The 23,490-nt window shown below is 41.6% G+C and overlaps 1 protein-coding gene across 1 annotated transcript in view; it reads right to left on the reverse strand.

Moving 5' to 3' along the window:
* Nucleotides 1-4,137: 4,137 nt before the first annotated feature.
* Nucleotides 4,138-23,490, reverse strand: part of FOXO1 (forkhead box O1) — an 80,676-nt gene continuing 61,323 nt past the window's right edge. Inside the window, exons 2-3 of the mRNA XM_077484197.1 lie at nucleotides 14,828-16,160; nucleotides 4,138-11,747 (exon numbers count right to left, since the gene is read on the reverse strand). Coding sequence (XP_077340323.1) covers nucleotides 14,838-16,160 — 1,323 coding nt within the window. The 3' untranslated portion in view covers nucleotides 4,138-11,747; nucleotides 14,828-14,837. The remainder of the gene's footprint in view (nucleotides 11,748-14,827; nucleotides 16,161-23,490) is intronic.

The following is a 23,490-nucleotide window of genomic DNA, read 5'->3' on the forward strand; positions in this document are numbered from 1 at the left end:
TTGTTATTTATGAAAGTTTTTTTCCAAAAAAAAAAAAAAAAAGGCGTTTGAAAAATTGTTGCAAAAATACCGTGCCAGATAAAAAGTTGCAAAAACCGCCATTTAATTCCCTAGGGTGTCTGCTAAAACACCATATATAATGTTTGGGGGTTCTGAGTAATTTTCTAGCAAAAAAATTATGATTTTTACATGGAGAGGAGTGCCAGAATAGGCCTGGTGTGGAAGTGGTTGAACTTGCCAGTCTTCATACCCCCCAAATATCTGTTTTGACTGTGGAAAATCAAGTGCTGTTAGGCAAAGACTAGTGGGTACAGTATTAGTGTCTACAGTGGAAAGCAATTGGCACAAAGCCATAGCTTTTACCCAATAAGCTTCAGGGAGGGAAAATCTTCCTCCGCAAAATAAGTGACCTCCAAACTTTCCTCCAGAATATCCTCAGATAAAAGGAAGTTCCTCTTCCTATCAGGGCTCGAGTCCTGTGGGAACGGCGTCCCTGCACTTTTTTCACAGCAGGAACGCCGTTTCCCTTTGCAGGACTAGAGCCGCCCGAGCCGATCCTTCACTAATGCAAGGCATCGGCACATAGTGAAGGAAGGATATCGGCAGCGCGTCTGCCGATACCCAGTCTGTAGATCCGGCCGCTGCTGCCCACAGCTACTGAGGTGTCTAAGCAGTGCCGGAGTGAGCTCCAGCCTTGTGTGCTGCACCTGAGTCGGGGGGGGGGGGGGGTTGGGGCGGGTCTGACAAGGGGAAATCCTGCCCACTGCTCCACCATGCAGTGTGACATGCCGCCCAGACTCTGGAGAGGGGAAGCCAGGAGCCCGAGGACACTATTGTAAAGGGAGAGTGGGAAGGAGGGTATGGGGGTGAAAGGCTGTGCAGTCTCCTCATGCTGTGTTTGGAGGACTGGTGGCAGCCCACTCTGCTGGGACTTGTAGTGCCCTCCGTTAGGGGCTGAGATATGGCAGCCTCCTATGTTGGGACTTGCAGTGCCCTAGACTGTGGGGGGACTGAGGAACCCTCAATCCGCCACAGAGGACATTACAAGTCCCAGCAAAGTAGGCTAACATTCTTCAGTCCCCTATAATCTAGGGCACTACAAGTCCCAGCATATAAGGCTGCTCTTACAGAACAGGAGAAGGAGCTGTTAGGGGAATTTTTACTGGAAAGGAAGAGATGGAAGCACAGGTTTGAGATGGGGAGATTTTTGCTGAGGGGGGGGATGATTTTTGTTAAGAGGAGGATTTATGCTGGGAGGGGGAGATGATAGGATTTGTGATGAGAGAGAGAGAGAGAGAGAGAGAGAGAGAATTTATGCTGGGATGGGGAGAGGATTTGTGCTGGGGAGGATGTGTGCTAGGAAAAAAGGCGAAGACAAGGGTTTGTGCTGAGAAGGGGGTTAGTACAGGAAGGGTTATATGAGGGTGAGGATTTGTGCTGAAAGGGGAGTTTTCTGCTAGGGGGAGATGGAGGGGACGGGGATTTGTGCTGGGGGGGTATTTGTGCTAGAAGGGGGCATATGGGGGTGAGGAGTTTGCCCTGGGCACTGGATGATCTTGTCCCAGCATTGGTGCACTCTATAAATCGCAAAGGAGCTGTGAAGAGAGCCAGGTGCCGACACAAGGACTGGATTGGAAGTTGCTCCGGCCTGTACTGATGCGGTGGCGACCAGGAACGGCAGACTCATGAGTACCTGGTGGCCCTGCTGAGTGGAGTCACACACACGTGTGTGTTTCTTTGGTAAGATAGCCCCCACGGCTAGCTGTAGAGTGGGAGGAATAGTGTCCCATCTTTTTTTTTTGGGTGGGGGTGTGGATCTTGGGTGGTAGTTCCCATCCTTTCCCCCCCAGGACTTGACCCCTGCTTCCAATTCATAAACAAGGCCAGAGGGGAAGAAAGGCCAAAAAGTAACATTTTTGGCCTCTAAACTGAAGGTTCCAGAAGTGCCAAAAGATATTCAAGCAATTCAGACATTGCGGCACAGGAATCTGCTTTTGTCAGACAGACCATATAGTGCATGCCTGAGAGGGGGGGGGGGGGGGGGTCAGAATAGAGGCGCAGTATTAATATAGGGCATTGCCCTGGGGGCAGGGAAAGTGCCAACACCCTGAGCAGTGCGCGGTGCTTCCTGTAGAACACATTTGGTCCTTTTATCCCAGATCCCAATGGTTAGTGAGGGTATCTCAAGTGAAGCTATAACCAAAGCACTGCCAGACATCCTGTGGCTGTGTCTCTGTAGATGATGGCAAGGAAATGCAATAACACACTGAGGGCATTCTCAGTATGTGGAAACACATCTAGGTGGAATGAGATGAAGCCCAGATAGGATGGATTTATTTATTTATTTTAAAGAAAAAAAGGTTTGCTGAAGCATTACATGACACCACAATAAACTGAACACCCAATTCTTCTGCCCACTAAACTAAATATGCAATGACCTGCAGATAGTATTTTTAAAAAGCCAGGAGCCCAAGGTCATGAAAATCCCTGTCTTACCTTATGCCCAACACTGGGTCCTAGAAGGCCCACGCTTCATCTGGCACAGGAGGCATATCTCAAAAGGGATCTTCTGTGTCTGGGAACCATATAAATTTACCATGGCCCTGGACCTGTATAGTTCCCTGCAGCTAACTTCATATTGCACTTCTTGCCAAAAATGAGCACCTAATGCAAGACTCCTGATATGGTCCCCAAGATACACACTGATGGTGACCTATCCAGAAACATTTAGGTAGTACAAGGCAACAAGCATTCAAATGTTGACAGTCAGAAAAACTGTCAGTGGAATAAAATACTCCTCCAAAGAACAGGTCCATCACCCTATGGATCAAAAAAAAAAAAAAAGTACATCCTAGTAAAAGTTCTTGCCAATATCCAATCTAAAGGTAGTCATACTCCATGGTCAATGAATGCCAGTCTTGTGTCCTGCTGGATTAAGACAAAAATGTAATGGTCTACTTAGCAATGTTTTAATCCTAGAATGAGGCAACTTATCTTATCAATCTTTATAAAATGCGATTTATACAATGTAAAATCTGGGTAAAAAGTAGTTGAATCTTGGATGAAAAATTGTTAAATAGGCCCCAAAGGGCCCATTTGCTCTATTGTAGTGCATTAGTGTTGTGTTAGGACAGCCCTTTACTTTGAATGGGCCACCTAAGGCACAAAACATATTGGTTCATGTACCATTTCTGGCAGCGCACAGCAGCACAGATTAGCCAGTAAGGTGCATTTAGGTGGCATTCAAAATGGGTCAAAGTGTATTAAAAAATAAAAATAAAAAAAAAATAATAATAATTCTGTCCACCTGCACTAGCCCGACTTCAAAGTAAAACAAATTTGGTGCAACTTTGGAGTCAGACATTGATGTGACTTTTTACACTCTGTGGCATTGAAGTTGTATTAAAGTCAGACCAAAGTAGTGCAGGAACCTTTTCTAAAGTCATATAGACTTGTGTAGCATCAGTTAAGACAGCTCTCATATGGAAACTTTGAATTTCAGGTCATCCGACTTGTGGTCTCAAGTTGGATTCTATGTCGCATCAGTGTGAACTGAGCCTTAAAGTGGTTGTAAACCCTTACAAACCACTTTGACCTACAGGTAAACCTAGATTAAGGCTTACCTGTAGGTTCAAGAAATATCTCCTAAACCTATACGGTTTAGGAGATATTTGCCCGAAGACAGGCACCGCTGTCTACGGCGCATGCGCCGTAGACACCGGCACGCAGGCGCACTGAGCGCGGCATTTCCAACAATGGAGCTGCCGCGCGTGTTGGCTCCCGTGCGCATGCGTGGGAGTGACGACATCGCGGCTTCGCCGAATGACAGCGGCGGAGCTGCGAGACCCCACCGAAAAGATGGATGCACCGGACTACAGGGGACAGCGGTGACATTGCTGGCTCCTGTGTCAGGTAAGCGACACATAATGGGCTACTATGCGATGCATAGTAGTCCATTATGCTTTACCTTTGCAGGGAATGAAAGAGGAAGTAAACCCATACAGTATAAGTGGAATGTTTTATTATCCATTTGCTGTATATCTATAAACATTTAACATATATTCACATTTTCATACTTGAAAAAAGTTCATACTATATTCGTCTAAATGAAAATAAAGACACACCAAACAGAAGACGTTCAATTGTAGCATAATTTATATACATTTATGGCTTCATACAACAGATTGTTCTTGTGTCTGTAAATACATCAGGCACTTGTCTGCAGATATTGAATCATGAATTGTTAATAGAAAGGAACATGAAAATGCTGCAACAGAAAGCATTTTTACATGCCACCACAAGAGATATTGCTGATTTATTGAATTCACGTTGCATGAATGCTGGTTAAAGAGACAAAATCTTGCTTCCAAATAGCGTTTCGTAGCCTAAGTAATATACAACCTAAAATTAATAAAAATCAATCATAAATTAAGGGATAACAAATTTATAACGAAAAGATGAAGAGGAAATCAGTAAAAGTACTGATATCATCATCCAGTGGTTTAACAAGTGCAAATGTTATATACATTTTAACGTTGGTCCAATCTAGGAGTTTTACAATTTTAAAGGGCTTTCCAGGAAATAAAAATTGGAACCTTACTTTTGACCCATCTGTTGAATGACATGATGGAGCTAGTGCACCCATACAAGGTGTCTCATACGTAGCCATGCAGCTTAGACATAATGGTGCCCATACAATGTCATTAGACTTAAATAGCTACAAGCAGCTATAGTATGTGCCACCTCTTGATGGTTTTGCAGAACTCTTAAAATTGCAGTTCCTGGTTTCAATGTGAGGGTGCTCACACGACAGTGGGTCTCGTTACATACGAGAACCAGCTCAAAATATTGCAATTGATATTAAATATTTGAAAGTAATATTTGGATTCTATAAACCATACTTGTTTTATGTCTATTGAAATGTACAATCCAGCCAATGCTCAATGATGGGTATACAGTACATACACAGAGGCAGATAGATGTAGCTTACAGCCACATACTTCTCAGGAATTGATGGTTGGAGAACACTGGTGAAAAGCAAAAGTATTTTCCAAATCCTGAAAAGCCTCTTTAAATTAAGGGTGCACTATGCTTTTGTAGCTTATAAGCATATAAATTATCAATGCAAAACTTTAGCATTGACCCAGCTTAGACATCATACAGCCATTTAAAAATCACTGCTGAAGCCCAACTGAGCTGGTGCAAAAAAAAAAAAAAAAATTGACATCAACAGCTTGCCGATATTGCACATAACATAATTGTGTCCAGTTAAAAACTACTAGCAATTTTGCCACAAATTAAGGGCACAAGCAGGAGAAATTTCAAGGCATAGTCACTAAATGGTCTCGTCATTTAATGTTCACATAGGCAGCAGGCTTGCACTGCACAAGAATGTCAGCTTACCAAAACTTCAACAACTGTATATATACCTTAACATTTCTAGATTACAAAACAAAAAAAAACACAATACACCGCTGTTGAAAACAGTCAACACTGAAACAAAAGGAGAAAGAGAAAGAAATTGTGCATAGCTGTAACCATCCACACTTTTACTGGATATGATATACAAACATTGGGACTTGAAATACAAATATTGGCCTGTTTTCTATTGCTGGAGATCATAATGACCATAGGACAATGTAGAGATATGATAGATTAAAGGGAGGCTGTGCTTTATGAGCATTATCTTACTGTATGTTGAGTCTCAGAACGAGAAAAAAAAAAAAAAAAGGTACGAATCCATTGTGGGAAGCCTTATAAACCGAGAGGGGGGAAAAAAAAAAAAAAAAAATGTGTTATTATGTAGGATTACACTATACAGATATTTACTCTCCTGCAAACAGTCAGAAAAACCCGCTGCATCAGGTTGGGTAGCCACAAAATAACGAAAAATAAAATAAAATTGGATTCCAGAGCGTTCAGATTATATTAATGAATACAGGAAGAAAAATTATACCAATATAGGTTTATATGGGGGCAGGAAACATTGTTAGGTATCTCATCTATTTGACTGGAACCCATGTTTCTTTTAAGCACAGATGTACTTTAAAAGGTGAAGTATAAACCCTGGTGGTGGCTGAGATGAAGTTGTCACATATCTACATCTGGCAAGCAGTTACCAGTATATCCTAAACCATTATGTCCAGCTTTTGAGATGAACCATTTATATGCAGTTACAACCTAAAATACAAGTTACCCTAAAGTAAACAGTTACAAGTTTAACACATATACCCATTCCAACGGCAGATTTTAAAAACTGACAGTGCGAGGATTCTTTTTTTTCTATGATACTAGCATGATACTTCAGACATAGTTTAAAAATATCTAATTGTTTTTTTTAAGATCCCTACACGCCAGCTCAGTGCTGCTCTTGCCTGCCAGCAACTCATTCATTAACCCCTAAGCCAGCCATACCATGTTAGAACTGCAACCAATTCAGAACATGCAGCAGGAATTCTAATTGCCGATGGCCCTGCTGGCTTGCCAAAAGTATAATCGACTTTTGGTGAAGAAGCCAGGCTGAAAGTTGCCAGCCAAATATTGGCTGCAGCCAACCAGGGCTGCCAGCTTTCAAAATACAATAGCCCAGCATGTGGATTTGTCCATCTATGCCATTTGTGTGGATGGAGGCAGGTTCACAACATCAGGAAGAATCAAAATGCGCGCAACAGGACTCTAGTAGTTCATTGAGAACTACAGTCGCAAAGGCTGTCAGTACTCTTCACATTCACAGAACTCTGAACGAATGACATGGCTGGGCGAGCGGAGCCCCACAGGGCCGCATTTTTTAAATAATGAAAGCATGGGGAGAAGATCCCCAGCTCACTGTCGCAACAGGGGAGCGGGGGCCAGTGCTACAGTAACATGTTATATCCAAAATATGGGTGTAGTATGTAACAAGTTACGAAAGGTAAACATCCTTTAAAAGTAGCATCCCAGGATATAGCCAGTCTCAATACTGCTCCCGCCCCCCTCCTAAGACTTCTACTAACCTATGCAAGAAATCCGTGTATACTTTAAGGCAGCTCTGGTGATATGAACTTCCATGTCAGCCAACACTGGCTGCAGGGGAGAGGAGAGAGCACTCAGTGGCTGGAATGCCTAAGCGGTGATATCACCCATAGTCTTATTAGGGCCAGTTGTCATCGCTGCCTGGTATCTAAAACAGGGGAGCAGATCAGGTGACTGGACCGGAGCAGCCTGAAAATAGACGGCAAGTATACAGATCTTTCTTCCACATGTTAGCTAGTATAGGTGTTGAGAGCAGGGAGCGAGAAATTTGAGAATTAGCTTCACCTCAGAATACCATTTTAATAAAAGTAAACTTTAAACTGGATGTGGTAAAAGGTGTTTAATGTCCAAGGTAGGTTTTATGTAAAGTGGTGGGACACATGTTGATAACTCATGCTTCTAATTGTGCTTGTGGCAAAAATAATGTATTCTATAGATACATTACCTAACAAGCCTACACAGAGGGCATGTTTCTTCTGCTCCAGTCTTTAGGGGAATGGAGGTTATAAACAAGCCTAGACACAACTACACATGGTTATACACTTCTGTGCTAGCATGTTATATATTTATACAGTAAAATTGTGAACCATAAAATTGATAAACAGAGGAACTCCTGCACCAGCTGTGCATGGCAACGGCCAGTGTATATTAAACCTTACCATGTTGCATATGGACTTCTTAATTAAGAATTTTGCCTGTGAATTTTACTACTTTTTTTTACATAAGGCAACATGTATTTTGGATTTATAGAAAAGAAGGTACTCCACTGTAACTAACATAGGACTAAGAATATACTGTGAGAAAGCAGCTTGTGTAAATATGTCAAGATGTACTAATATACTTGAAATCCAAAAGACAGCAGTATTCTAAGGCAGTGCATTATGCTTGGATGGCATCTTGGGTAATGGAAATGCAAAATGAGACAAATGATATGTGATAAACTTAAGGCAGCTACATACAAATAAAATATTCATAATTCACTGCAGGACCTCCAGAAATATAAAAAGAATATTTAATCATTTAGTGCCAGAAAACAGTTGCAAGATATGCCCAAGGCCCCTTTCACACAGGCTTGTCCATGTACAGACTCCGCCTTGCTCAGCAGGGATCACTTCACTGATCCTCGCTGGGCAGGCGAATGACAGGTCCGTCCCCACTCATTGTGCAGAGATGGACCTGTCAAAGCCCCGCTGTCCTCTATGGAGATCAGATGAAAATGAACCGCCTGTCCAGTTTCATCTGATCCTATCCGATTCTCCAGACGGATGGAAAACAGGATCAGATCGGGGCGGATAACAACGGACAATTCACTGCTGACATCTGCTGCTCCAATAGAGGTGCATGGAGTGTCCAATCGGGTCCCCCTGAAAAACTGACAGGCGGACCTGATCGGAAAGTCCGTGTGAAAGGGGCCTAAATGTATTCCCGTCTCATTCACATGACAGATGCATATAATTCACTTTGCAATAGGAGATGGCAAGTGCTAGCTCAGCAATGCTATGCCTACATATCAATCATTCTTTGGTTAAGATGAGACTGAAACATAACATGCTGAGGCCATACCATGCCAAACTTTTTTAGAAGGGCGGTTAATTAGTATTATGGAAAGCCTAATGAAAATATACAAGCAAAAACTCATGATTCTCCCAAGCAAGCAATACAAATATTTATACATATATCTTTTTAAGGCAAAATGAAGAAATATTTACTTCTTATTTACAGGATTTCCTCCATTTTCCTTGCATTAAAATATCAACATGGTAAAAAGCACCCAAATTCTATAGATACAAAAAGCTTGTAGTACAAAGCACACAGAGGAATACTGAACAATTCTGTGCTATTTGGGGTTACTAGGATGCTGGCACAGGCCAAAATAGACATGGGTACTGACAATGATATACTAAAACAGCATGAACATATAATTCTACACAGATTTTAAAAACATTTCTGTACAAGATCCAACAATCTATTTGTCTCTGTAGTAGTTGACTGCTTGTAGGCTGTATCCTTTTCCTTTCATCTTGAGGTGCTTCTCCAGAAAACAGAACATGGGGGTTAGGTAGACATGGGCGTTCACTCAATTTGTGATTGACAAAGGGCTCAGTTTATTCTAATAGCCAACAGAAAATCTAAGGAGCAGGGGCTTGTAATACCACTGGCAATAAAAAAAAAAAAAAGGCTCAACTAGTTAGCCAGCTATAGTTTAAAATGCATTGGCTAGGCTATTGTGTTTAACACCAAGCATGGTGTGTGGAATACAAAAAACACCACATTTCATAAAAGCTGGTTACAGTTAACTGAAGATATTCCATAAGCTTCAGTAACAAAATATTTTCTTTCAATTAGAACAAAGCCTGTCTAACTGCCATAAGGCACAACAGATTCTTAAATGGCTCAAGTGCCACTTTTTAAATATTACCAAGATATCTGCTTATATTCCCCATCATGCAATAAAGTCATTTCAAAGGGTTTTACCACCAAGTTGCAGATTAGGTCTTGCACTTGAACCTGAACTCCAGCCGATGAAGAAAACAAAAGCAGCCTTTCCCCCAGGACCTCAAATAACAAAAGGGCAGAAAAAAAAAACATGATAAAGTCCCCATCTGCAAGCACATTCATAGTGTTTACCCGCCTAATGTGAATGCTCCTCTATCAGGGATTACAGGAAACCAATAAAATATAATCAGATACCATATGTATTTAAAGGATAAATTCACCTTTCTATTAAAGAAAAAAAAAAAAAGCCAACAACAAAGCACATCTTTTTGCAGGAAAAAAAAAAAAAGGCTTTTTTATTTTACCTGCAAAAAGGCTTTTGGAGTCTGTAAAGCATTGCACCTGTGATCAGCAGATCATGGGTGCAATCTCAGGCTCCTGCAGAAGATTGTAGCTGTCTGCCCATACCTTGTATGGGCAGTTGCTGAATGACAGGAAGGATCAATGAACTACCTAATGCAAGGTTTCTCAAGTACCCCCAAACAGGTCATGTATTCAGGCCTTCCATTATTTTGCACAGGTGATTTGATCAGTTTCATTGCCTTAGAGTCCATTCACACAGGGGCAACACGACTTCCAGCGAGACTTTGGGAGGCAACTTGGACACGACTTGAGTATGAATCACAGCACGACTTGAGGGATCTTACAAAGCAACTTGAAGTTGCCTCCAGGACAGGGGACTTTGCCAGTGTCCAATCACATAATAATCAGCTCTGTGGGAGGGAGGGGTTTGCCTAGAAAACTATTTTTACTTCCTGGAAAGTTGCTTCAGTTAAGACAGGGGATCCGACTTGGAGGCAACTTCCATTGAAATCAATGGGTACAAGTTGCCTACAAGTCGGATTGAAGTAGTACAGGAACCTTTTCTGAAGTTGGAGCGTCTTCAGTAGTGTACATTAAGACGGCTCTCGTTCACTTATATTGATTTTATCATGTTGCGCGACTTGAGGCAACTTGGGACGACTTCAAGTCGGATCCAAAGTTGCCCCTGTGTGAATGGACTCTTAATAATCACCACGGCCGTTTCATCTGAGGGAAAGCCTGAAAACGTGTCCTGTTGGGGGTACTTGACATCTGGAGTTGAGAAACATTGGCCTAGAGCACTCATCAGCACCCTGGTAGTTCATTATAAACAAGCCACAAAGGCTGTCAGTACTCCTAGTTCATTCACATAACTAGGATTGTTTTTTAAATTGTGACTGCGGGTGTGTGGAGAAGATCTCTGGCCTGCTGTCACAATTAGAAAGGGAATCAGGAAGAGGCTGCAGAAGCATGTAGCACGTTCTACCATGAAGTTGACTATAACATGTTCCCAAAGGTGACGTTATCCTTTTATAAATGCAAAATTGGACTAAATTGTATTCATCTGCCTGGAGATCAGCTTCAAGTCGACTGGATGCCAATATAAAGCATCCTTTGACTTATTCCTATGGACACTTGCCAAAACCCCTTCTTTGCTTTAAAGCCCTAATTTTTTTTTTTTGTAGGTTTGTTTGGCCACTGAGGAGTTTGGCATTGAGGCATCTGGGCTGGCAAAGGGTAATAAAATCATGTCATATCAGATCTTCTACAACCATAAAATCTGCAGAAGATTAACTTTTCTGCACAGAGTGATCAAATTCAAAGACAAAATGGAACAATCTTCTAAAATTAAAGTTGCCCCTTTTAGAGCATAAAAATTAGAACTCAGAATTATATAATTAGCACCAACCCTGGATCATTTTAATGTTGGTCCAAAAACAGGGAGAATCCCTGCTGGTTTGGAATGTAATTAAATTAGACCACTGCTGTTAAATACAGATTTGGCAGTTACCAAAGACAGGTAGCATTATAAAAAGTTGCTGGCAAAAGCTCTTTAAACTTCATAATAAACTGTTTAGTGCAGCTGGGGATGTCATTTTTCCAGTCTTGAAGCTATTAAAATGCTCAGAAGCTTCACTACTGAGCAGATTTAAAACTCACATAAAGCACCCTAGAGCAAAGAAGCAGGTACACGAACTACACCCATTAGGTTATTTTTAACTGCTCTTTAAAGCACCCAAACAGCAATGGTAACAACGCAGTCTGTTCTTCCATTCGTTTTTTTTTTTTTAGTCAGTTTGGCACTTCAGAGTGAGAGGGTCCAAGAGCAGCACATAACTGGCATAATCCGAGACAAATCCATGTTTGTTGATTTGAAAAAAGGTGGGAGATGGGCATCTTTGGAGTTGTCTTCAACTGTAATTTTTATACAGTTACCTCTGGGAAAAGAAATAACAAAATTAACTTCTAAGTAACATGGCATTTAAGATTGCTTTATATGTTGCATTTGTAATCCAACACTGACTTTTTATTGACCATTAAGGCCACTTGCAAACAGATGCAGGGTATATATTCAGGTATATTTCTGTCTGGGAGTGACAGGCGGTTCACAGAGCCGTGCACGGTCAGCCTATACAATTTAATGACAGACAATCTGGCTGAATTCATGGTTTGAGAAATTATATAATATATATATATATACACACATACATACCATACTTTACAAGTGTACCAGAACTTATGCACTGTCCCTAACACAAAACTGCATTCTGGGCAGTATGCAACTCCTGGTGTGTTTGTAAACAATGGAATATGTACTGGTAGAGCTGCAGCTATAGCCAGCCTGTCTGTACAGGAAAATCTACCTTTCACTCCTTGAATGTGCAACATTCTTGTAACTGTGTGGAAGAAGCATTATAAAACATAATAAATTTAAAAACCCATAAAGAAAAATAAAAAAAATCTTCACAGCACAGCTTGATATAGTGATAGTGTCCTTTAACCCTTTTGCTACCAGGTCAGTACATCGACCTAAGAGGGATTTTTACACACAGATCTGACCAGAAGACTCCTGCCGGTCTCTTTTCACACACGATCTGGACAAAATACCTGAAGCCAAAAACAGCAGCTGTAAAAAAGTCCAGTGTGCATGAGGCCTTATATTGGATCCTAGCCACATACTGTATAATACATTATGGATGGGTACAGTTTGAAATGCACTTTTGAACATTGTGGTTTGTGATTCATCTTTTATTTGAGGGCTATGGGTATATAAGCAGACACAGGCTGTTTGTGTGTTCTTAGAACTTGCACTATAATCATAGTTATGTGAAAGGTTGTTCCCCAGCATGTGGATATGTAACATCTATAGTCAGTAGCAAACATTTACAGTGATTGACTGTTGACACGTTTATGCCAGGTCCCGTATTGCTGGAGCAGTGTATGGCTGCCAGTGTCCATTTAAGATGACATAATTAGATGAAGCCTCGAGTTTTCTTAAAAAAAGGCAGACATTTGGGGTACAATTTAAGGTTGAGGTTGACAGCATTGGGCCTGGGATATTTTTCCTCGGTTTGCCTTAGTGGGATACCAAGGACAACATTAGTGGGCAGGTACCCAAAAGGTACTTCTGTCCTATTCCATCGTCAGCACTTATATATGGGACACATTTTAGCAGGTATCCCACCTCAGTTGTGTGGAAGACCTGTGTAATTTGCCAGATGCCATAGGTTATGTCTGCCGTGTCAACACATCCATCGATTTCATACAGAATTACTTGACACTATTGGCAGATACCTTCCAATGAGCTCACTCTAGTCTACCGTGCTTTTATAACAACCTTACTACTTATTTTGGAATATATAATAGATATATGCATCAATTACTGAAGGGAAGCTCCTATAGATTTCTAAATAATTCAAATAAGTTAGTGGAATTGGCCTCTGTACCTAAAAATACCTTGTATAAGTGATGTTAGGTCATTAATGTGAGATAGAATATTTTTTTTCTAGCTATAATTTAATGTTTGTTACTTTATATGTCAACATTACATTTTTAATATTTCGTAGTAAGTTGTGTATATAGTCTTCATTTTTTTATTGTGCATAAGTGTAGACTATCTTTTGAGTACATTAAAGAGGGATTTCACTGGGAAAAACAATTAAAAGCCAGCAGCTATAAATACTACAGCTGCTGACTTAATAAATGGACCCTCACCTGTCCCAGGGTCCAGCCGAGGCTGATCGCTCAGCTCTCGGCTGCTGTCGCCGCCATTCCAGGTGAGGGAATCAGGAAGTGAAGCGTTGTGGCTTCACTTCTCGGTTCCCTACTGCGCATGCGCGAGTCATGCAGCGCAATGGGAAAGGTCTGCACTGTCTCTGGAACCCGTGTGTGTCCCAGCAGACAGCGCGGCGGGACAGGAAACAGCATAGACTCCCGTGGGAGTCTATGCCCGGAAATGGGTGCAAATACCTGTCTTAGACAGGTATCTGCACCCCCTTCCCTCCTGAAAAGATGCCAACTGACACCGGAGGGGGGAGGGTTTCCGATGAGCAGAAGTTCCACTTTAGGGTGGAACCCCGCTTTAAGTAGGTTCTCTTTTGGGATGTCTTTCTAAATTGTGTACCACATGCACACACTTCTAGGCTTGGAGTCAGCTTTATTTACAGTCATTTCAAATACACTTTACGCCAGTAAAACTAGCACAACTTATTTTTTTATAAAAACAAAAATACATCTTAACTTCCCCCCCCCTACTTTTCCCATTGTGTTTCCCAAAAAAGCAGCAGAGTAAAGCAGCCCTCTGAATCTTGTCTACACTAAGGCCTCATGAACACTGATGCTGATAAACGGACAGACGTCTAGAAGTAGTAGGGGTTTTTCTACAACTGCTCCTGAACGCTCCTCTATGTTATCTTATTACATGTACACAGGGTCGTTTACAGGCAGTTGAGTTTAGAGGCTCTTTTGGAAAGAAAATAAATAAAAAAATTTCAGATGCTGAGTTTAGAGGCATTTCAAGCGTCAAATGCGGCAACTCGTTTACAGGCAGTTTTGATTTTTTTTATTTTAAAATTTTTTCAAACGCTTCTAAGAGCAAACGTGGCAAAACAGGCATTTTAAATACAGCAGGCAAGGTGATGGTGTCCATGGAAAGTTCCTAAAAAAAAAAAAAAAAAAAAAGGAGGGTTCGCTAAGTTTTACCCAATTTATTTAATTGGGAGGGGTGTACTCTACACAGTAATGTGCTGGCTTCAAACTCCCCCCCACCAGTCAGTGCACAGCAAGATGAAGAAGAACCACTGTATATAGGCATGTGACCCATTTTCTTCTCTGGTTTTAAGGTTAAAATCACAAAAATGTTATAATTATTCATTTAGCTGCTGCACTGTCCACAGGACAAGCATGCACCAAATTAAAGTCAGCATTCCTGATCATCACTAATGGTCACTGTCAGCTACTCAAATCAATGAAGACCAATGCATTTTCAGAAGGAAAGTTTCATTCAACATTTACTTACTATATTTTGTTTAACCAGATACCCAGCTGTGTGTGGTGGTTGTGACACTGTGAGGAAAGCTTTGGTTAGGCAATACACTATCAAAGTTAAAATCTGCTCCTCCATCCTCCATGAGGTCATTACGGATAATAGATTCCATAGACTCCAAATCACATTCCAAGCTTTCAATCAACATGTCATCCAAGTCACTTGGCAGCATCTCCTGGTGGAGAGACACAATGCCAACTCTTCCAAAGCCATTGCAACTATTTGAAGGGTAAGGACTCATGGTTGTCATTGGATGGGGGTGAGTCATAGGCACTTGTAATGAACTTTTCACTGTTGACAAGCGATTAATGCCAGCACTGTGCGTCATGGTACTCCCAGTCTGGGGCAAGGCACGACCATTGATAGACGTCTGCTGATTATGTGGTTGATGTGTGTGGACAATGCTGTTTATTTTGTTATGGGGAGGCTGAGTGCCATAGGCTGGCATTCCAGAATTAGATCCCATCAGCACATTCTGACTCAACACTCTACTGCTAGCCTGCGAGACAGCAGATTCCGAGGGGGCGAGTAAATCATTATGTGGTGGAGAATCTGCTGTAAGCAGTTCCTTCAAAAGTCCGGCTGGAACATTATATGGGCCAACAGGCCTATAACCTGGTTTACTGTCCGGAACACTTTGCATAGGCATTTGTGACAGGGAGTTCATGCTAGCTTGAGCATAACTATATTTCCTGTACTCAGGGTCAGGGGATCCCATACTGTTGTTGGGAGATGTAAATAAATAACCAGACTGCTGCTGCATCATTGAGGCCGGTGAGGACTGTGTTGAAACAGTCATTGAGGTGTTAGGAGACAAGAGGTTTAAGTTATCTAAAAGATTCTCCATGTTTTCAGAGTTTCCAATCTCTGACAGGCTTGGCAAAGTAGATGCCAACTTGGTGGCAGAAGGAGGATACACAAGGTTATGTACATCAGGATCGCCAAGGTCATCCTCTTCAGGCATAATTGAGCTTGCATTGGAACTGGTCCTTGGCCGAAATGTGCTCCATGCGTCAAAGTCATCATTGCTGTGGGAACTAGGGCTACCGGGCCACTTGGAGAATTGTGACCCTGGGCTATCACCACTCCCATCTTGACTTTGTTGAAGAGAAGCCTTTTTCTTGGCAGCTCTTCCTCTACTCTTTGCAAATTTACTATTGTTATCCATAGAAGCGGCTCGTCGTCTAGGAGACTTTCCATTCTTTCCACCTTCTGGGTTCAAGATCCACCAAGAACTTTTTCCTGTGCCCTCATTCTGTACTCGTACAAACTTGCTGTGAAGGGATAAGTTATGCCGTATAGAATTCTGAAAAGATAAAAAAAAAAAAAAAGTTAAATGTTACGTTACATTAGAGGTAAATGTGTTAACACTAACAATACTGTAATGAAGACACTTAGATGTTAAAAGTAAAAAGAAATTGGCCACCCTTTTAGAGAACGATTCGGTTTTCTACCCACTACACATCAAGGCCCATGTGATGCGATCCTTACTTAAACACAAATAGTTGCTGGATTTCAAAAAGCTGCCCTGTTAAAGTGGTTGTAAACCATTTAAACCCCTTTTGCCTACAGGTAAGCCTAGAATAAGGCTCACCTGTAGCTACCGTGAATTTCTCCTAAACTTGCAGTTTAGGAGATATGCACCGTATACGCATGTGCCAACGTCATCGGCACATGCGCACTGAAGAAATGCCTCGTACGTGCCATTTCTTCAGCTGTTGTGCCGTTACCGGCATCTACCACGCGACGCCATCGAGGCTCGTGCCAATCACAGCGCCGCAACCAAAAAACCCGGAAGGCGCATTTTCAGAGACATGTCCCCCGTCACACCGGTGTATAGGGACCACTGCAAAAGCTTTGTTCAAAATATTTCATGAGGAGCTAGAATGTGATGCATACTAGCTCATTATGCCTTTGTTTTGCAGGTTTTTTTTTCCCCTCTAGGGTTTACAACCACTTTTAACAATGAAACAATTCCTTGCTCAAACAAAAATTAAAGTAAAACAAACAACTTTTTAAAGAAAATATTTGTATTCCTTGATTTCAAGTATAAATGAAATACTGAAGATTATATACGTAACATTTAATGGTATATTAAAGTGTAACCCCTTTAAAATTGTTCAATACACCATTGAAAAAGGTTTCGTTTTACTTGCCAACAAAAAGTGCAATTTGTATTAAAAAAATAAAAATAAAAAAAAGGACTTTTACAATCACTTTAAAAAAAAAAAAAAGGTACACTACTCATTCCAGTGAGAAAAAAAGAGGTTAGGGAGCTCATTGAGGATGATACAGAGGGGCCGAAAAACACGGTACAATTTTTTTTTTTTTATTAAAAACAGATTACAGGGCCAAGTGGATATGTATGGATTTTTGGAAATGGGTATATTGTTTAGTGCCACTTTAACTTAGGCCTCCAGCTTGCTCAGTGGACATTAAAGTATCCATTTATCAAGCAGTAGTAATTCACCTCTGTCAGATCGCTGGTATTCACACAGGAAAACAGCTCCTCTGAGTGCGTTTATGAAAGCGTGCATTTCTCCTCATAAGAGATGTATGAATGCTTTTAGCTGCCGAGATCCTAGGAGAAGGGAGCCTGAAATCTCGCAATATATCACAAGATTACAGAAAAATTAACAACGTACAGGCACAGAAAAACATAGAACGCATAAAGTAAATGTTCGCCAAACAATATAATGACACCACATGAATGCATTCGTTTTGTTAATCTCTTCATGCCCAAGCCTTTTTCTTGTTGCTTACAAGTTAACCCATTCCCGATGAGCGTACGCAGATGTTCACACTCGGTTTTCGGGGGTTATACTGGTATGATGCCCGCTGTTTAGAGCGGGCGATCGGCTTTCCGAAGCTTAAAGCCGCTCGGTTATCCCAGAGGAGCGGTACGCCCCCCCCTCCCTGCCGGGGGGTCCCAGTGGCACGGGAGGACCGATCGACGATCCGCTGCTTCCAGTGGCTAGTGACAAACTGGAATGAAGCCGTCTCCTTGATGTAAACATGGAAGCAACGTCACTTCCCGTTTAAAAATCCGGCGCCATTGGCAGCTGAGTAAATATACCGTAATTCAGATACACTGTTTTCAGCAATCTGAATACTTTGAAGTGCAAAGGAGGGATTTGGGGTCTTATAGACCCTCGATCCCTCCATAAAGAGTACCTGTCACCACCTATTACTGTCACAAGGGATGTTTACATTTACAGCAATAAAAAAAGTGATCAATTTTATTTTTAAACAATATAAAAATAAAGATTTTTTTCTTCAAATGTCAAGATTTGAAATTGTCCACTCGTGTTAAATGGCGAAAAACTGCAATACCTAAAATTATCCATAGGTGTCGCTTTAAAAACAGTTACCAGTTTAGGGTTAAACATGAGCTCTTGTACTAGAATAATTTTTCACGGACATTTGCAGCGATACCTTACGTGTGGCACAATTATGGTTTACATGCCTAAAACTATTTTATTTCGATTTATTTAGACTTTGTTTTCATTGCGATCACAAGGTGAACAGGTCCCCTTTCCCATTGTGATAGCTTTGGGCAATGGCAGGTACTCTATAGACAGATCTGAAGTCTATTAGATCTAATCCCTGCTCTGCCCTCCAAAGCAGCTGATCAAACCGATTTGTGCGTGCATATTAGGCACCTCAATTTTTCACTGGCTGTATGCTTATTTGAGGTCAACAACTCATGGGATAGTATAGCAAAGGAGAAAAACAGCCTTGTAGACATGGGCATCAGTTTGCAAATGATTTGTAAAACGTTCTTTACCCACTCTGCTCATATCTAAATATCTTTTATCCAGACTTCAGCCCCTTTAAGAAATGAAAACCCTATAATAACAATCAACTTTTCAAAATGTTGATAACTGGAAAAGTAATTCTTTTCCTTTCCCATTGCCCACACCAACAAGACACCACTCCTAGTCCCCAGATGAAGTCCATGGGGAAAACTAGCACTTCCAAAGAGTGTCGGTTTCCTTGGTCCCCCTCAGTTCTGTCTGTTAAGCATTATGTTACTATGGTTTCCTATAGTGCTGTAGGAATCCAAGGGAGGAACCAATAAGACTGTGTCCCCCTAAATATATAAAACAGCAATAGCCTTAGCATCACAAATGTGCTGGTGGTGTGAGAATATTTAGGAGAGGTACTCAATGAGCACTACAGGTCTCGGAGCCCAGGGTTAGGCTGCTTCTGAGAATGAATTATAATAAAAACATTCCTGTTTAATAATTAAAATATTATGAAAATTGTTAGCTTGCAAACTGTCTGGTACAAACAAATAAAAAATAAAACACACACACACACACACACACACACACACACACACACACACATCATATTTATATATTTTGGGCTGCACAGTGAAATTCAGACAAATTCCAAGCATCCTGAAGATACGGTGAAATTTCTGCCCAAATTATGCCATAGATATGTTGACAACATAGCACCTGAGGTGCATTCAGACAATATCTTGTCATTTTCAGATCTGTATACACTTGGTAACGCAATGCAAAAAAGGCAGACATGGAGGGCTCAGTGTTGCACTGGGGAAGGCAGAATTATGCTCAGGAATGTGTGAAAGAACTAGAAGAAATGTCTGCAATGAATAGAGCCTTCAGCCTGGGAAGCTAAATCCAGCAGCCAAGGCATTAACCATTTGTCTTACTCTACACCATTCCAGAATGGACTGGCACTATAATCAAATACTCATCTAGCCAACTCAAATGTTCTACAGTTCTATCTAGGATAGCCTATTACACAGAACAGCTGGATTTAAATTTGTTACTAACTCAAGAACCTGACCAGATATTTATTAGATCAGATGTGGGTAATTCACCTGTGTATGGTGAAGTTATTATACAAAAAACTGTAAGGCTACTTTCAGACTGGGGCGTTGGCGATAAAGCTCTACAAATAAGGGTCAGTATAAATAGAACCTGAATCCCGTTAGTCCATTTATCCAAGGCCAGGTTGCAATGCAAGACCTAATAGGTAAAACAAGCACTTGGAAAAAATGTACAAACATTTGTCATTGGGATCCTTAAACGCTTGTATCCTCAAGAAGAACCATTACTACTGGAACAGCGGGAACAGCCCACTTCTGGCTAAAGGCCTCCTCAAATAGATTTTGCTCTGTAAAACGCTTAGGAGGTATGAATAGTTTGTAGTGTTCAGCCTTTGGACAGAATGCCTTCAAGTATGGGGTGTACCAGAAATGCTTTGACAGTCTTGGGGCCTCTCAGGAATGCTACATTAGTAAGAATTTTTAATATGGTACACACCATGTCAATAAGAACTGTAATTGTTCCTTTAAGCCTAGGAGCTGTGGCAGCTGCCTCCAACTCCTCAGGGAAAATATCTTCCAGCAAAGATTTGAGAGACTCTTCATCCCGACATTCTCTCTCTATATAATGTATGTATGTATGTATGTATGTATGTATGTATGTATGTATGTATGTATGTATGTATGTATGTATGTATGCATGCACACTCTAACGCCTTGTTAGGACAGTGTGCAAAAAGCGTTTACAACCAATAATGAACAGACAAGGTCAATTATAGTAAACACTACTCCACAAGATGATGCAACTCTGGCGCATGCTCTCAGGAGTTATTCTAACCCGGCACCCAGCAGGATGCCAGAATTGTACACAGAGCTGTGCATGTGCAGTGTATACAGTGCAAAGACAACTGCAAGGCGGGAGGAAAAAAAAGTCTTCACTACACAAGAGACATCGTTTCTCTTCTGCAAAAAAAAAATACATTTAAAAATGCCATGGTACTGCTGTAAAAACAAATGTGTATGGCCTGTTTTATGTTGAATGTGACATATGTGTCACCAAACATACATATACACACAAATAATTCAGTCACATTTTTCACTAGAGCTGCAACAATTCGTTTTTCGACTAATCTATTATTTTTTCGATTAGTCAGTCATCGACTATACGATTATTATTATTATTTTTTATTAATCTAGTGTTTGATAGAGCGATAGATATTTATTTATCTTAGTTTTTTATTTTCTGTTCTGAAATTCCCCAGTCCCTTTCTCTGTTGCACTGATAATGAATGGAGAGAAGACAGCGGCTTCTCTCCATTCATTAACTGAGACATCGTAATCACAGGTTACAATGTTTCAGTTATGTGAATGGACAGAGTCAGTGGTCACTGACTGACCATTCTGAAAACGAAGGAGCCGGGTTTACCGGCTCCAACCTCCGCTCTCCATCCTGAGATACGGAGGGGGGACACCAACCCAGAGGGGAAGAAGAGAGGGGGACAGATGCAGAGGGAGAAGAGATGGGGACGGCAGCATGGAGGAGAGCAGGAGACACGGAGCAGGATGAGAGAAGCACCGCGTGGACCTGCAACTCACTATGTGACGCATCGACACCTTGCCCGCGCGTCGACATAGTTTCATAGTCGATGTAATCGATTACGTTGACTCGTCATGGCAGCTGTACACAGCACTGTTTCGCTTTCCCATTAACAATAAAGTTCACTTTTGACAATGGGGACTTCTTACTCTTCCTGGTTGTTCCTCAGTTACATCATACGTTCAGCACCCTGATTGGTGGTAATTGGCTTTCCCCTGTGAAGCACCACAAACCCACTGAGGGGAATTTATTAGAACTGAACAGGCAGATTTAGAGCAATTGTGCATGGAAATCAGTCCTCTTCTAGCTTTCCCTTTCAAAGCTTAAAGTGGTTTGGTACCTAAAAATGAAAGTTCATGTTATTAAAATCAACAGATAGCATACTTACCTAAACGAACCCTGAAAAAAAAAAAATATTATTTACTTACCTTTTATTTCTGATGTTTCAGCTGACTTCCGGGTTCTCCTCCCGTGGGAGTAGGCGTGGCTATCGTCCTCGCAATGGTCCCTGGGAAATTTCCCAAGAATCCATGGGGGACAATGAAATTGCGAGATTTCGCAAGATTTCTGTAGTGTCACATTTTGCTGCCTATCACAGAATGCAACGGAAGTGAAGAAATTGCGTACTGCGCATGCGCCGTGCGTTCCAAACGCTAGCGCCGTGCGTTCCAACATATGTTCGGCAATACAGCATCACATAATGTTACGGAAGTGACTGTGCAGACAACACAAACACTGGGCGTTACAACACTAATACTTCCCTTGTTACCTGGTATCAGTTTGTAAATAGCCATGCTGAGCTACGTGTGCTGTTAGGTTATGGATTGCTGGGACTTGTAGTGCCTATCCTGAGCTACGTGTGGTGTTAGGTTCTGGATTGCTGGGACTTGTAGTGCCTATCCTGAGCTACGTGCGGTGTTAGGTTCTGGAGTGCTGGGACTTGTAGTGCCTATGACGAGGGCGTGTACGAATTTCCCATTTTTAAAGTGGGCAGGCAGCTGTATCTGCCATTACACACGAGGAAGCAAGGAAACATCACTGAGCATGTGCAAGATGGAGCGGAGCATGCTGGGAGCCAGACGTCATCATATACCAGGAAGTAAATGCCTGTGGGCTTCAGACGCCCACAGTTAAAATGGAAAACGCCAGAGCAGGTTTTTATAAGTCATCCCGAGGAAAAGATTCGTCGTGCCGGGGATCAAAAAAACGCCGGACGTGGATGCCAATCGAAGGTAGCACTCGCCCACCTGTGACACAGGTAAGAAAAAAAAAAAGAGAGCGGAATCCCGCTTTAACTGAACAATTAGAGGCTGCCATGTACAGGTGCTTCACTTTTGCTAGACGTCCTCCCATAGTCTATCTCCAGCATGCACTCCCCAGTTACACCTCACTCAAGCTGCACAAACTGCATATTAAACAATGCCCAGGTCCTTACCACAAATGTTGTACACTGTTCAGACACAGGGGGGTTGGAGGCAATTATCCAAAGTACCTGGCAAAATAATGGTGCAAGCAACTGGTGCGAGTTGAGTGTGCCACATTACCAAAGAAGGCGCTGCTTGTGTAGTGCCTTCGTTGCACGTGCAGAAAGAGTAATGGGAGCTTTCTGCAGACAGTTCATTACCAATACACCAGGTTCCATATGGACAGGGAATCCTGCCACAATCCCTTTGTTAGTCAGGTGCAGGATTTGCTCTGATTAACAAGGGGATTGTGGCAGTATGAACTGTCTGCAGAAAGCTCACATCCAAACAAATCCTAAAAATGCTACTTCCCTTCTCCTAGCATCTATTTTCAATAACCTGTGTAAGAAAAAGCTGTATACTTGACTATTTTCAGGACACTTGGGTTCAGTCACATGATCTCCCGTGTCAGCAAGAGCTGGCTCCAGAGGGGAGAGCACTCTGACAACTGTAGGCAATACCTGGGTGAGGGATGTCACCCATAGGCTTCAATGGCCCATCTATTGGAGCTCCTTACTCTCCCCTGCAGCCACTGGACTTGCTGCAGACACTGGACTTGCTGAAATTATGAATTTTTGGCGTTTACTTCAATTTTTTTTATTTTTCACTGTGCACTTGCTTGACAAAGTATTTCATTTCTATATTTTTTACCATTTATATTCTTTGGGAATTCAAGTTGCGCCAACATTCACTTGCGCATTGCTCATGGCAATTATACATATATTTTTTTCACCTGAGTGAGCAATATCACATGGCGCTGCATTTATTTTTAATT

Source organism: Lithobates pipiens, unplaced genomic scaffold, assembly GCF_037356315.1.
Source record: "Lithobates pipiens isolate NorthernLeopardFrog02 unplaced genomic scaffold, aLitPip1_a1.2 Scaffold_16, whole genome shotgun sequence".
Taxonomy (NCBI): Eukaryota; Metazoa; Chordata; class Amphibia; order Anura; family Ranidae; genus Lithobates; species Lithobates pipiens.